This window comes from Sinocyclocheilus anshuiensis, unplaced genomic scaffold (assembly GCF_001515605.1).
Source record: "Sinocyclocheilus anshuiensis isolate Anshui unplaced genomic scaffold, SAMN03320099.WGS_v1.1 scaffold58, whole genome shotgun sequence".
NCBI classification, from domain to species: Eukaryota; Metazoa; Chordata; class Actinopteri; order Cypriniformes; family Cyprinidae; genus Sinocyclocheilus; species Sinocyclocheilus anshuiensis.
Genome location: NW_015547688.1, coordinates 339,566 through 352,447, shown reverse-complemented (window position 1 = coordinate 352,447; position 12,882 = coordinate 339,566). Strand labels below are relative to the sequence as shown.

The 12,882-nt window shown below is 35.4% G+C and overlaps 1 protein-coding gene across 2 annotated transcripts in view; it reads left to right on the top strand.

Moving 5' to 3' along the window:
* Positions 1-12,882, top strand: part of LOC107703360 (non-receptor tyrosine-protein kinase TYK2-like) — a 37,670-nt gene that overhangs the window by 226 nt on the left and 24,562 nt on the right. For both annotated transcript variants that reach the window (XM_016505958.1, XM_016505957.1), the window contains exons 2-5: positions 9,795-9,988; positions 10,069-10,192; positions 10,306-10,444; positions 11,967-12,130. In XM_016505958.1, coding sequence (XP_016361444.1) covers positions 9,814-9,988; positions 10,069-10,192; positions 10,306-10,444; positions 11,967-12,130 — 602 coding nt within the window. In that variant the 5' untranslated portion in view covers positions 9,795-9,813. The remainder of the gene's footprint in view (positions 1-9,794; positions 9,989-10,068; positions 10,193-10,305; positions 10,445-11,966; positions 12,131-12,882) is intronic.

Genomic DNA, 12,882 nt, shown 5'->3' with positions numbered 1-12,882 from the left:
ATACCAACTCATGAGCAGTTTTCAACACTTTTTACCAGTTATTTGTAACATTTAAATGAGATCAGGTAGTTGCCCAGCGGGGCTGTAATGTGAAACAGGAAGTAGCTTATATGTAATTTTCTTTAAGGAAGGTTGTTTATCGCTAATTTGCACCTACATAATAGGACAGTAAACACATTATTGATTTAGTAATAGTAATAGTTGGCCTTTGCCGACATGAGCAATCAGTTTTTGGAAATCTAAGACCACATCTTCTGAGACTTGCCAACCACGGCCATTACAGCAGTACAGCATGTTATATTAATAGTACGTTTATAGTGTGTCAGTTTCAGACTATTTGATGGACCCTCAAATAAGGTAACCTCATTGAGAGGGACTCCTTCCTACAATATAAGAACATCGATGTGTTTAAGGTATGCAATAGCATTAAGTTACTGTACAAAATATCATTATAGCCAACTAACAACCAGTGTTGGGAAGGTTACTTTGGAAATGTAATAGGTTACAGATTACAAGTTACCTTACTTAAAATGTAATAAGTAGTGTAACTTTTCAATTACTTTATTAAAGTAATGTAACTGATTACATTTGATTACTTTTTGATTACTTTTCTACATTTCTAATGTTTTCAACTGTTAACAATTATCAAACATGTAAACCATGCAGGGTAAACCTTACAGTGGTACTCAACACTGATTACTGTCACACTTTCGAAATCCTTCATCACTTGAATTTGAAGCACAGCCACCACAAAATCAGACTTACTTTGAGATCATTCTGAGGTTAAATACATATTTCAAATCATAACAAGAAATATTTTATTAGCTATGATACTGTTTTTAAATCAAATCTCTCCATAGCTATGACAGGAAACACTGGAATCTAACAATGCCTTGGAAAAAAATTATGAAGCATAGAATAAAATTAAAAATGAAGCATAGCTATATATAAACCCATATAGGAAATTAAAAAAATTATCGAATAAGCATGTTCTAAACTCCTGAAACATTGGTGTTTCATATTTTAGAGCAGTCACTGCAATTTATGAAAGAAATCAATTAAATCTGTATGTGGGAGTGTGTGTGAAAAAATCAGATGTAACCCCCTTTGTAATCCTTAACATTTTCATAAGTAACTGTAATTTAATTACACAATTTTTCTCAGTAACTGTAACTGATTACAATTACTTTTATTTTGTAATTAAATTACGTAATTCCGTTACATGTAACTAGTTACTCCCCAACACTGCTAACAACACTAGTAAGCTATAACTATTACAAAATACAACTTGTTGTTTGCAAAATTAAATAATTAGCTCTTTTATTGTCACTGTACTAAAACTTAAGCAAATGATTGAAATATTATGTGCAAAGTATCCACTTAAGTTTAATAATACGTAATACATTTACATTTAGTCATTTAGCAGATGCTTTTATCCAAAGCGACTTACAACTGATGACAATAGAAGCAATAGAAGTATTAGTAGTATTAAATATTAAGCTAGGAGTTTATCTGAGATGTTACAGCTATTGATGTTAGATCTATCATCAATCTGAAGAGAAACGTTTTCAGTTCAATGCCAATTTATTTGTGTATCATCACAATAAATATTTTTTCAAAGCAGTTGTATTGGAGGATATTACAGAAAACATTACAGAACTTGAAATAAATGTTTTTGTTTTTTCCCCATCAAACTATAAGCAGATTTTATTTGTATTTCTTATTAGCATTCCGAGGGCTGTTAAAAACCCTAGGAAAGAAATCTCTAACATGAATAAAATAAAGTAAATAATTAATCTCATGATTATCATGTCTTAGAATGTAGAATGAAATAGTAATACAACCAAATTTGGCAAATGTGTTGGAAAAAATGTTTAATGTAAAATATTATATTTTAATGTAAAATATTTAATGTTAAATATTTAATGTAAAATATTAAATATTTTAAATTATACAATGTCAGATATTTAATCATTGGTAGCATCTTGACATCACAAAATTGTATATTTTGTACAAAAAGTGCAAAAAATCTTTAACATTTTGCACGAATCCCATAGTATTGCCTTGTGTGTGTCATAGACACATTCTCTAGATATTGTTCTATAGAATAACTGTCAAGTATGGGGGTGTTTTCCAAAAAGGAGTGTTAACGTGCCGTCACATTAACCCTGAACTCCTGGTTAATCAGAGGCGTTACTAGGCCCCTTTTTGGAAGGGCTTCAGCCCTCCTAAAATTCTACCCAGCCCTTTGAATTATTTGTGATTAATTTGCCTCAGCCCCTTTAAAACTCATGTTGTGAAGATGGCAGGCAGCACTATTTTCAGATATTTCACTTCGACACCTTTCCCAGCTGAGTCTTTGTTATTCAACGCATTCTTCAATCGGCAGTGCCAACTACACAGAAGCAGATGACAAGATGTGTGCATTTATTAAGAGGCTGTCGTGACACCTGCATCTGTGCAGTACGTTGTTATGAATGCAGTTTACATAACCTAATGCAAGAGCAATGCAAAACTGTTTTCACTCTACAAAAAACATGCCTTTGCTTCATCAGGTAGCCTATTAGAATGCACACAGCATTCATATTCATATGTGGGCACTGTGTGTGAATTACATTTTAGACACAATATTGTATGTTTTTGCTCAATTTCACAAACAAAAATAGTTCCAACTAAGCCACAACAGAACTGTTGCACAACGCTGAGCAACACGTTATCGAATGAATCTGTATTTTTGAATAAATCAGGTGAGTCAGTGATTCAACGACACATTCGTGAAGACATTCACTTGCTTCGTTCCTGAATGAATCAGCTGCTAGAACAAATCGGTTGGTTGAATGACTCCCTCATTAAAACCTAGCGCCTATTTTTTGCCAATGTACCAGAAAAAAAACATGTTTGTGCATTTCTGTGTTCTGTTCATGTGTGTTTGTACCTTGTTTTTACATGGAAGAAGGAATTAATCTTGTATTTGGCTCAGTAATCACAAGTGATGTTACTCATCTTTCTATCTTTATTTTTATCATTGAAAGGTGAATGACTGAAATCCTAAAATCACCCCTGCAGTTGATTGACCCAAACTTTGTTTACTCTTGGTTATAGAAAACAAATTCAGGAGTTAACTGAGTCAACTCAGAGTTTGGAACTCAGGGTTCACAATGAAAACACACAGACAGAATGCCGAATCGCAGCGTCACCATGGAAACAGACATTTAGAAGAGGTGTGCCATAGCAAACCCGCTTTAAGGCAAGCCTCCAAGGTTAGCAAAAAAGCGCAATGCTGCGATGAGGGAAGGAGAACAGGCCGTTTTTTTTATTGATGTCAGTGGAGGAGACTCTGCACTACGCAAAAATGGCTTATCATTTAATGAATCAACAGCTTGTGGATAATCTTCAACATGTTTGCCATTAAATATTCTTTTTGATGTATCTATTTACACTGAAAAAAGCTGTTTTATGAGAGAAGTCAGGGACAATTTTGCGACAGGTAGAATTAGGTTTACGGCACTTCTCATTCATTTCTATGGTATTTGTAAACAGGGATTGACTGTCGTACATCTCGGACAGAAATTCAGTGACGTCAAGGCTGTAATGTGATTGGTTATCAAGGCACACATGATCCAAGTTGATGTTACCGTCTCTGGCCATAGTTCTTTCTTCTTTTGTTTAATGGCAATTTACAGTCTTATTGCATATCGCCACCTACTGCTACAGTTGTGCAATTATTTCATTTTAAAGACAACATGAAATCAAAATGGACAATTCTAGTTTTTTTTATATGGAGTATTGCGACATTTAGGCCTAATCTCTAGTTTTTTTTGTTTTGTTTTTCATGTGCCCTCAAAATCTTCGATCAAAAACATCTCCCTCTTGCAAAACAACACTTATTCTCCATAATCCCTTTCTTAAAAGAAACGTTGCAGATCGCAGCTAAACAACAATTATCCAACAAACCAATCAATTAATTGTTTTTCATGTGCCCTCAAAATCTTCGATCAAAAACATCTCCCTCTTGCAAAACAACACTTATTCTCCATAATCCCTTTCTTAAAAGCAACGTTGCAGATCGCAGCTAAACAACAATTATCCAACAAACCAATCAATTACCGACAAAATGAAGTCCCACCCTACATTTTTTCTCACTTGAGAAGTCCTTTCAAGTCGTTAAGGCAGTCGTGGCCTAATATATAGAGAGTCGGACTTGTAACCCGAAGCTCGCGGATTAATAACGAGCGCTCTCTTCCACCTTCAATACCACGACTGAGGTGAGACCCTTGAGCAAGGCACTGAACCCCCAACACAGCAATATGGCTGCCCACTGCTCCGGGTGTGTGTTCACGGTGTGTGTGTGTGTGTGTTCACTGCTGTGTGTGTGCACTTGGATGGGTTAAATGCAGAGCACTAATTCCGAGTATGGGTCACCATACTTGGCCACACGTCACTTCACTTCAGTCAGACATATGTCACTATAGGGAAGAAAAGTCGATTACAGTTTTTGTGTCATGTTAACTTTATTGCTCTATTTTGCCAACAAAAATAGTTCCAAACAAATTCGTATTGTTGTGCATTTCCCAGTAACACACACCTGTGGTTCGCTACTGAATGAATGAGCTACTTTGAACGAATCGGCTGAATAAATCAATCTGTGACTCACTCATTAATTGATTTGCTGCCACCTACGGGTGGTTTTAGTTTCATATTTAAAAGTAGCATTTTGTTTTTCCGTTATATTTCTATATTTAAAATGTTATGTTTTGTTGAATAAAGATAAGTTAATAGTAACCAAAGGAAAAGGGATATTTTCAATTACTTTTTATTATTTTAACAAGACGGGCAGTAAATGTGGATATTTCAGAGGAAGTGCTCATGTGGTCTTGGTCTTGATTCAGTCTCACCCTGCCTTGGTCTTGGTCTTGACTTGGCCTCAGTTTAGTCTTGACTACAACAGTACTGTGAAGAAAATGTATATTGTTTGGTGCTAGATAGATAAATTTAAAAATGATTTATTGATCTAGTCTGTGCTTTTTATTCTAGAAATACACTGCATAGAAAAGGTCTGGTTGCTAAATAAATAAATACACTTTTGAATGCAGATCCACGATGAGATGAGAAAATGTTTTAAGATTTTTGAGGGTAAAATAAAATAAACATTGCTTCATGTTATAAAACTGCTTTATAATTAAGAAAATATAACTAGGCCTATATAATATTATGCATAATAGGAGTTGTCACACCCACTGGAGACTCATCAAAATGGAATGTATGTGCTCAATGGAGCAAGTCTCGTTTAGAAAATAAGTTGCTATGGGAACCAAAAGTTTAAATTATCTTTTTATGCTTACCTGGGTCGCTTACCTGCTTACCAAGTTGCTTAACCTGCTACCCCCGTTCTCTTAAAACAAATGATGTTGTTTTATCATCTGTAAGGTTGTGGTTGAGGACTAGAGGACTTCTCACAATGTTATAGCTGAGACACAATTTTCTTTTTGTCTGGATTAAATAATTTTTCATAAATACATCAAAAATGCAATTAATGTATACACAAACTGTTTTTAAGATAATTTTTGAGTGTTAATGCTTTCACTTGATGGTTACAACAGGGTTCCCACGGGTCCTTGAAATCCTTGAAAGTTTGTTCTGTCAGTCTATATTTGACAGGGTTCCCATGGGTCTTTGAAATCCTGAAAAAAATCTGAACAATTCAAGGCCCTGGAAAGTTTTTGAAAATAAACGTACATAGATACAGGTCCTTGAAAGTGCTTGAATTTATTTTGTGCAAGAAGTTTTCTGGAAGAAAAATCCATATTATTCCCTCTGGTCCGCTAATGTGTTATTTCGCCAACACTTCGTGGCCGATGCATACTAGCTTGCTTGATTTACGGTAGTTACGCGCTACATTAAGTGTTTCCCGCGTGAGATACTTTGTGTTGTATATGGCAAGCCAAAAAAGTCAGAATTAAATTTATGCCGTTAAACAGGTGTTTTTTACCGTTTACGCACGTTTTTTTATGGCGTCTGCTATCAGGACGGCGTATTTGACAGTGCTAATGCTGTTTAAAAAACGCCGGAAAAAACTGCGTTTTGTATGTCAAGTCAAGTCACCTTTATTTATATAGCGCTTTTAACAATACAGATTGTGTCAAAGCAATTGTACAGCATTAATTAGGAAAATAGTGTCATTAATGCAAAATTACAATAGTAAACACTCAATTTTCAGTTAAAGGGAGTTCATCATTGAATTCATTGATGTCATCATCCAGCTCAGTTCAGTATAAATAGTATCTGTGCAATCAAGTCGACGATATCGCGTTTGCCATTAAATATTCTTTTTGATGTATCTATTTACACTGAAAAAAGCTGTTTTATGAGAGAAGTCAGGGACAATTTTGCGACAGGTAGAATTAGGTTTACGGCACTTCTCATTCATTTCTATGGTATTTGTAAACAGGGATTGACTGTCGTACATCTCGGACAGAAATTCAGTGACGTCAAGGCTGTAATGTGATTGGTTATCAAGGCACACATGATCCAAGTTGATGTTACCGTCTCTGGCCATAGTTCTTTCTTCTTTTGTTTAATGGCAATTTACAGTCTTATTGCATATCGCCACCTACTGCTACAGTTGTGCAATTATTTCATTTTAAAGACAACATGAAATCAAAATGGACAATTCTAGTTTTTTTTATATGGAGTATTGCGACATTTAGGCCTAATCTCTAGTTTTTTTTGTTTTGTTTTTCATGTGCCCTCAAAATCTTCGATCAAAAACATCTCCCTCTTGCAAAACAACACTTATTCTCCATAATCCCTTTCTTAAAAGCAACGTTGCAGATCGCAGCTAAACAACAATTATCCAACAAACCAATCAATTACCGACAAAATGAAGTCCCACCCTACATTTTTTCTCACTTGAGAAGTCCTTTCAAGTCGTTAAGGCAGTCGTGGCCTAATATATAGAGAGTCGGACTTGTAACCCGAAGCTCGCGGATTAATAACGAGCGCTCTCTTCCACCTTCAATACCACGACTGAGGTGAGACCCTTGAGCAAGGCACTGAACCCCCAACACAGCAATATGGCTGCCCACTGCTCCGGGTGTGTGTTCACGGTGTGTGTGTGTGTGTGTTCACTGCTGTGTGTGTGCACTTGGATGGGTTAAATGCAGAGCACTAATTCCGAGTATGGGTCACCATACTTGGCCACACGTCACTTCACTTCAGTCAGACATATGTCACTATAGGGAAGAAAAGTCGATTACAGTTTTTGTGTCATGTTAACTTTATTGCTCTATTTTGCCAACAAAAATAGTTCCAAACAAATTCGTATTGTTGTGCATTTCCCAGTAACACACACCTGTGGTTCGCTACTGAATGAATGAGCTACTTTGAACGAATCGGCTGAATAAATCAATCTGTGACTCACTCATTAATTGATTTGCTGCCACCTACGGGTGGTTTTAGTTTCATATTTAAAAGTAGCATTTTGTTTTTCCGTTATATTTCTATATTTAAAATGTTATGTTTTGTTGAATAAAGATAAGTTAATAGTAACCAAAGGAAAAGGGATATTTTCAATTACTTTTTATTATTTTAACAAGACGGGCAGTAAATGTGGATATTTCAGAGGAAGTGCTCATGTGGTCTTGGTCTTGATTCAGTCTCACCCTGCCTTGGTCTTGGTCTTGACTTGGCCTCAGTTTAGTCTTGACTACAACAGTACTGTGAAGAAAATGTATATTGTTTGGTGCTAGATAGATAAATTTAAAAATGATTTATTGATCTAGTCTGTGCTTTTTATTCTAGAAATACACTGCATAGAAAAGGTCTGGTTGCTAAATAAATAAATACACTTTTGAATGCAGATCCACGATGAGATGAGAAAATGTTTTAAGATTTTTGAGGGTAAAATAAAATAAACATTGCTTCATGTTATAAAACTGCTTTATAATTAAGAAAATATAACTAGGCCTATATAATATTATGCATAATAGGAGTTGTCACACCCACTGGAGACTCATCAAAATGGAATGTATGTGCTCAATGGAGCAAGTCTCGTTTAGAAAATAAGTTGCTATGGGAACCAAAAGTTTAAATTATCTTTTTATGCTTACCTGGGTCGCTTACCTGCTTACCAAGTTGCTTAACCTGCTACCCCCGTTCTCTTAAAACAAATGATGTTGTTTTATCATCTGTAAGGTTGTGGTTGAGGACTAGAGGACTTCTCACAATGTTATAGCTGAGACACAATTTTCTTTTTGTCTGGATTAAATAATTTTTCATAAATACATCAAAAATGCAATTAATGTATACACAAACTGTTTTTAAGATAATTTTTGAGTGTTAATGCTTTCACTTGATGGTTACAACAGGGTTCCCACGGGTCCTTGAAATCCTTGAAAGTTTGTGAATCTGAAAAAAAACAAATTCAAGGCCCTGGAAAGTTTTTGAAAATAAACGTACATAGATACAGGTCCTTGAAAGTGCTTGAATTTATTTTGTGCAAGAAGTTTTCTGGAAGAAAAATCCATATTATTCCCTCTGGTCCGCTAATGTGTTATTTCGCCAACACTTCGTGGCCGATGCATACTAGCTTGCTTGATTTACGGTAGTTACGCGCTACATTAAGTGTTTCCCGCGTGAGATACTTTGTGTTGTATATGGCAAGCCAAAAAAGTCAGAATTAAATTTATGCCGTTAAACAGGTGTTTTTTACCGTTTACGCACGTTTTTTTATGGCGTCTGCTATCAGGACGGCGTATTTGACAGTGCTAATGCTGTTTAAAAAACGCCGGAAAAAACTGCGTTTTGTATGTCAAGTCAAGTCACCTTTATTTATATAGCGCTTTTAACAATACAGATTGTGTCAAAGCAATTGTACAGCATTAATTAGGACAATAGTGTGTCAATAATGCAAAGTGACAATAGTAAACATTCATTTTTCAGTTAAAGGCAGTTCATCATTGAATTCAGTGATGTCATCATCCAGCTCAGTTCAGTTTAAATAGTCTCTGTGCAATCAAGTCAACGATATAGTGTATGTAAATGTAATATGTAAATGCGATTTATCTATAGCGTAATTCTGACTCTTGTGGCTTGCCATAGTTGTACGTTGCCATGACGTTCACGCGCGCACAAAACTACTACAATGGTACCTTAATGTTTCACAGACACACCGTGAAATTAATGTTGAATTGCTTTGCTTGTTAAGATAATGTTAACCCTTGAGGCAAGAAAAACTTAAAAGCATATTCATATATCTTAAAACTTCTGGTTACATGAGCCTAAGCTCTTTTCAATAAAATCCATGCAAAAGTTAACATCAGATCATTTTAGAATACAGTATAGGATGTACCAAATATTCTTCAGTTTTATGCAAAACAGAAATATGACAAATAGAATATCAGATCTCTGTCATATGGCCAAAAAAAAAAGCTTTTTTTTGCATAGTTGTGTTTGACACATGAAAACTGTACAAATGCATCTTACAAGGTTAACACGGTGTAACCTTGATCTCACTTGAAATGTGTCCCCACATTAAGTCCTTGAATTTGAGGGTATTGGACCTGGAAAATCCTTGAAAGTCCTTGAATTTTAAGTTAACCAAGGTGTGGGAACCCTGTTAAAACATATGATATTAGTGTGATTAAATGTAAACTTTTGTTGAAGATGGTACAAATGTTTCGAAATCATATGAAACCAATACGAAGACTACATTTGTAAGATCTTGACACAAGTGTTTTAAACCAGACGTTCTTCACGGTTTTAATCGTGAACGTTCTTCTATATTGTTGACCCAGGTGCTGAACTCGATGTATAATGTCTCGACGAGGACGTTCAAAAAAATCCAAAGCTCACACATTCACAGGACAGTGTGAGGGTCCAGGGGTCCATGTGTTTCTGTTCTGGACCAAAGAGGGAGAGCGCTGCCTGTCTTACAAGGAGGGTGAGGTGACTGCTGAAGATCTCACCATCTTCGCAGCAAAGGCTGTGGGTAGGTTTGGGTGTGGGTGCCAGTAAAAGCTTGAATTTTCTTTGCTCTCAGCCATCTAAAATGTTTTCTGCCTTCCTCAGGGATCACTCCAGTCTGCCATGCCTTGTTTGCTCTGTATGACCCGGCATCTTCATGTTGGTACAGTCCAAATCACAAATTTAATGCAGAAGACCAGTCTGGCCTTTTGTTGCATTTCCGTATGAGGTAAATATGAGATTGTGTGCACATGAAGAGATTTATGCAATATGCATACAGATATGTATTGTGTTTGTCTGCTTGAATGGTGTTAAACATCAATAAACTTTATTGTTTCTTAGATTTTACTTCCGAAACTGGCACGGATTAGGTGAAAAGGAACCGGTAGTGACACGTCATGCATTACGGACTGGAACAGGGGCAGAGCCGGTGACGTCTCCTTTGCTGGAGATGACCTCCCTGGAATACCTCTTTGCTCAGGTGATTTTTACAATCTCTAAAAATAACTGCGAGAGATATTACTGAAATGCTATAGCGTCACTGTTTTTGAGATATTTCTTTCTAGACTGAACAGCGATCTCTAGCGATCATGAAACACCTGCATTACTAAAACTAAATAATCTGTCCTTGTGAGGGTCTTATAATAATATTTCCTCCTAATGTTGGCATCCAAGATCATTTAGAATGTAGTTTGTAATGCTTTGCATTACTTTAGGACAGATTCATAAAACAAACCATGCACTAAAAGGTGCCAGATAATGTCAGGCTAAAATTAGTTGTTGTTGTCATTTTCTCATGAGGAAGAGTTACTCATTTTCTAAATGCATGTTATAGATCTAATTGTAAATGATTCATCCTTGTACATGGTACATTTAAAAATAATTGTAACCTTGTGATGTTTACTCAAAATATCAGAACTGGACCTTCCAGTGAAAATGACAGAAATCCTCTTAAAGGGGTCATATGATGCTGCTAAAAAGAACAGTATGTTGTGTAATGAAATGTGTTTATGCGGTTTAAGGTTAAAAAAAATACATTATTTTCCACATACTATACATTATTGTTTCTCCTCTATGCCCCGCCTTTCTGAAACGCGTCGATTTTTACAAAGCTCATCGGTTTGAAAAAGCGAGGTGTGCTGTGATTGGCCAGCTATCCAGTGCGTTGTGATTGGCCGAATACCTCAAGCGTGAGATGGAAATGTTACGCCCCTTGCCACATTGTGATGATGCCCTGTCAGGCCGGAGCGATGATTCAAAAACATGAAAACCCATTATAAACGAGGCATTCGTTGCATCCAGTGGGGACATAATTAACTTTACAGATCTTCTTTATGCACCAAGAGCTTGTAACACTCCAAAGAGAAAGAAAAAATTGAAATCGCATCATATAACCCCTTTAACATCCGATTTATAGAATCAAGTCCCCACCCTATATTTTGTTTTCTCTTTCAATAATATGTTACACTCGGGTGTGTCACATTTCATTACAACTTTAACAATAAACCTGAGCTTTGTGACATTGGCATCAGAAAGATATGCAGAGCTGCAGGTTCTACACACAGCCAGGGACAGCACAATGTTTGACAGACTTACCCTTTTCTTACTTTTATCTTTAGTGATGTTTTATCTTCTTCTGATGTTAAGGCATTACATTGCTTTACTGTAACTGGACAATAAGTACTGAAAATAATATTTTTGTGCACATTGTTTTTGTGTGCCACCATGTAAGTTTGACAGTAAAACTTTTTAGATTGCATATTGGATCTTTTGGTCTTTATTGAACATAATGTGGGATTTTTTTTCTTTTCACTTTTTCACACTTCACTTCAAGTTTTGAAAAAAAAAGTATAACAATAATAATGTAACAATAGTCTAAAAACTAAATGATGATAAATTCTATGATAAATTGTATTTTGCTACTTTTATGTACTAACTACTGTCCAAAGAATTCTTTAAATTGTCTAAGTCTTTTAAGTTGATTTTGTTGATTCTCTTACCAGGCTAAATATGATTTTGTGAATGACTTGACATGTTTGGATGCAGTGAGGGGAGAGGAAGAGATCAGTCGCTTTAAGAATGAATGCCTAGGTTTGGCTGTGCTTCACCTCTCTTACACAGCACTGCAGAGTGGCTCTTCTCTACAGGATGTGGCCAAGCAGACCAGGTGCGGGCTTCAGCTTTCTTTACTGTTCAGAGAAAGATTTGAAACAAAGCTGTTTAAAGAGGAAGTTAATTAAAAGATATGTTATTGAAGAATGTTATAATTTGTTATAATGTTATAATTTATAAAGCTGCTGTCTTTAAAGTCCTATCTTACAAAATGATTAACATAATTTTAGTAAGGTTTTTTTTTTCTGAACACAAAGTCACAGTTTAGTTAGTGACTTTTCCCACCCTCTCTCATATGCTACTGTGTCTTGTTGAATTCTAAGTGATTACTCTCATTGTATATGAAATACAATGTAAAATACATTGAATTATAGCGCTTTCCTGCAGTCACTAACAAGCGGAAGGTTTGTTGTGTCAAATGCAGTTTTTAACTGTGTCATCCTTCAAATGTGACCCTTGACCACAAAACCTCAAAACCTCTCAAGTCACTGGGGTATATTTGTAGCAATAGCCAAAAATACATTGTATGGGTCAAAATTATCTTTTTCTTTTATACCAAAAATCATTAGAATATTAAGTAAAGATCATGTTCCATGAAGATATTTTGTAAATTTCCTACTGTAAATATATCAAAACTTAATTTTTGATTAGTAATATGCATTGCTAAGAACTTAATTTGGACAACTTTAAAGGCGATTTTCTCAATATTTTGATTTTTTTGCACCGTCAGATTCCAGATTTTCAAATAGTTGTATCTCAGACAAATATTGTCCTATCCTAACAAAACAAACCATACATCAATGGAAA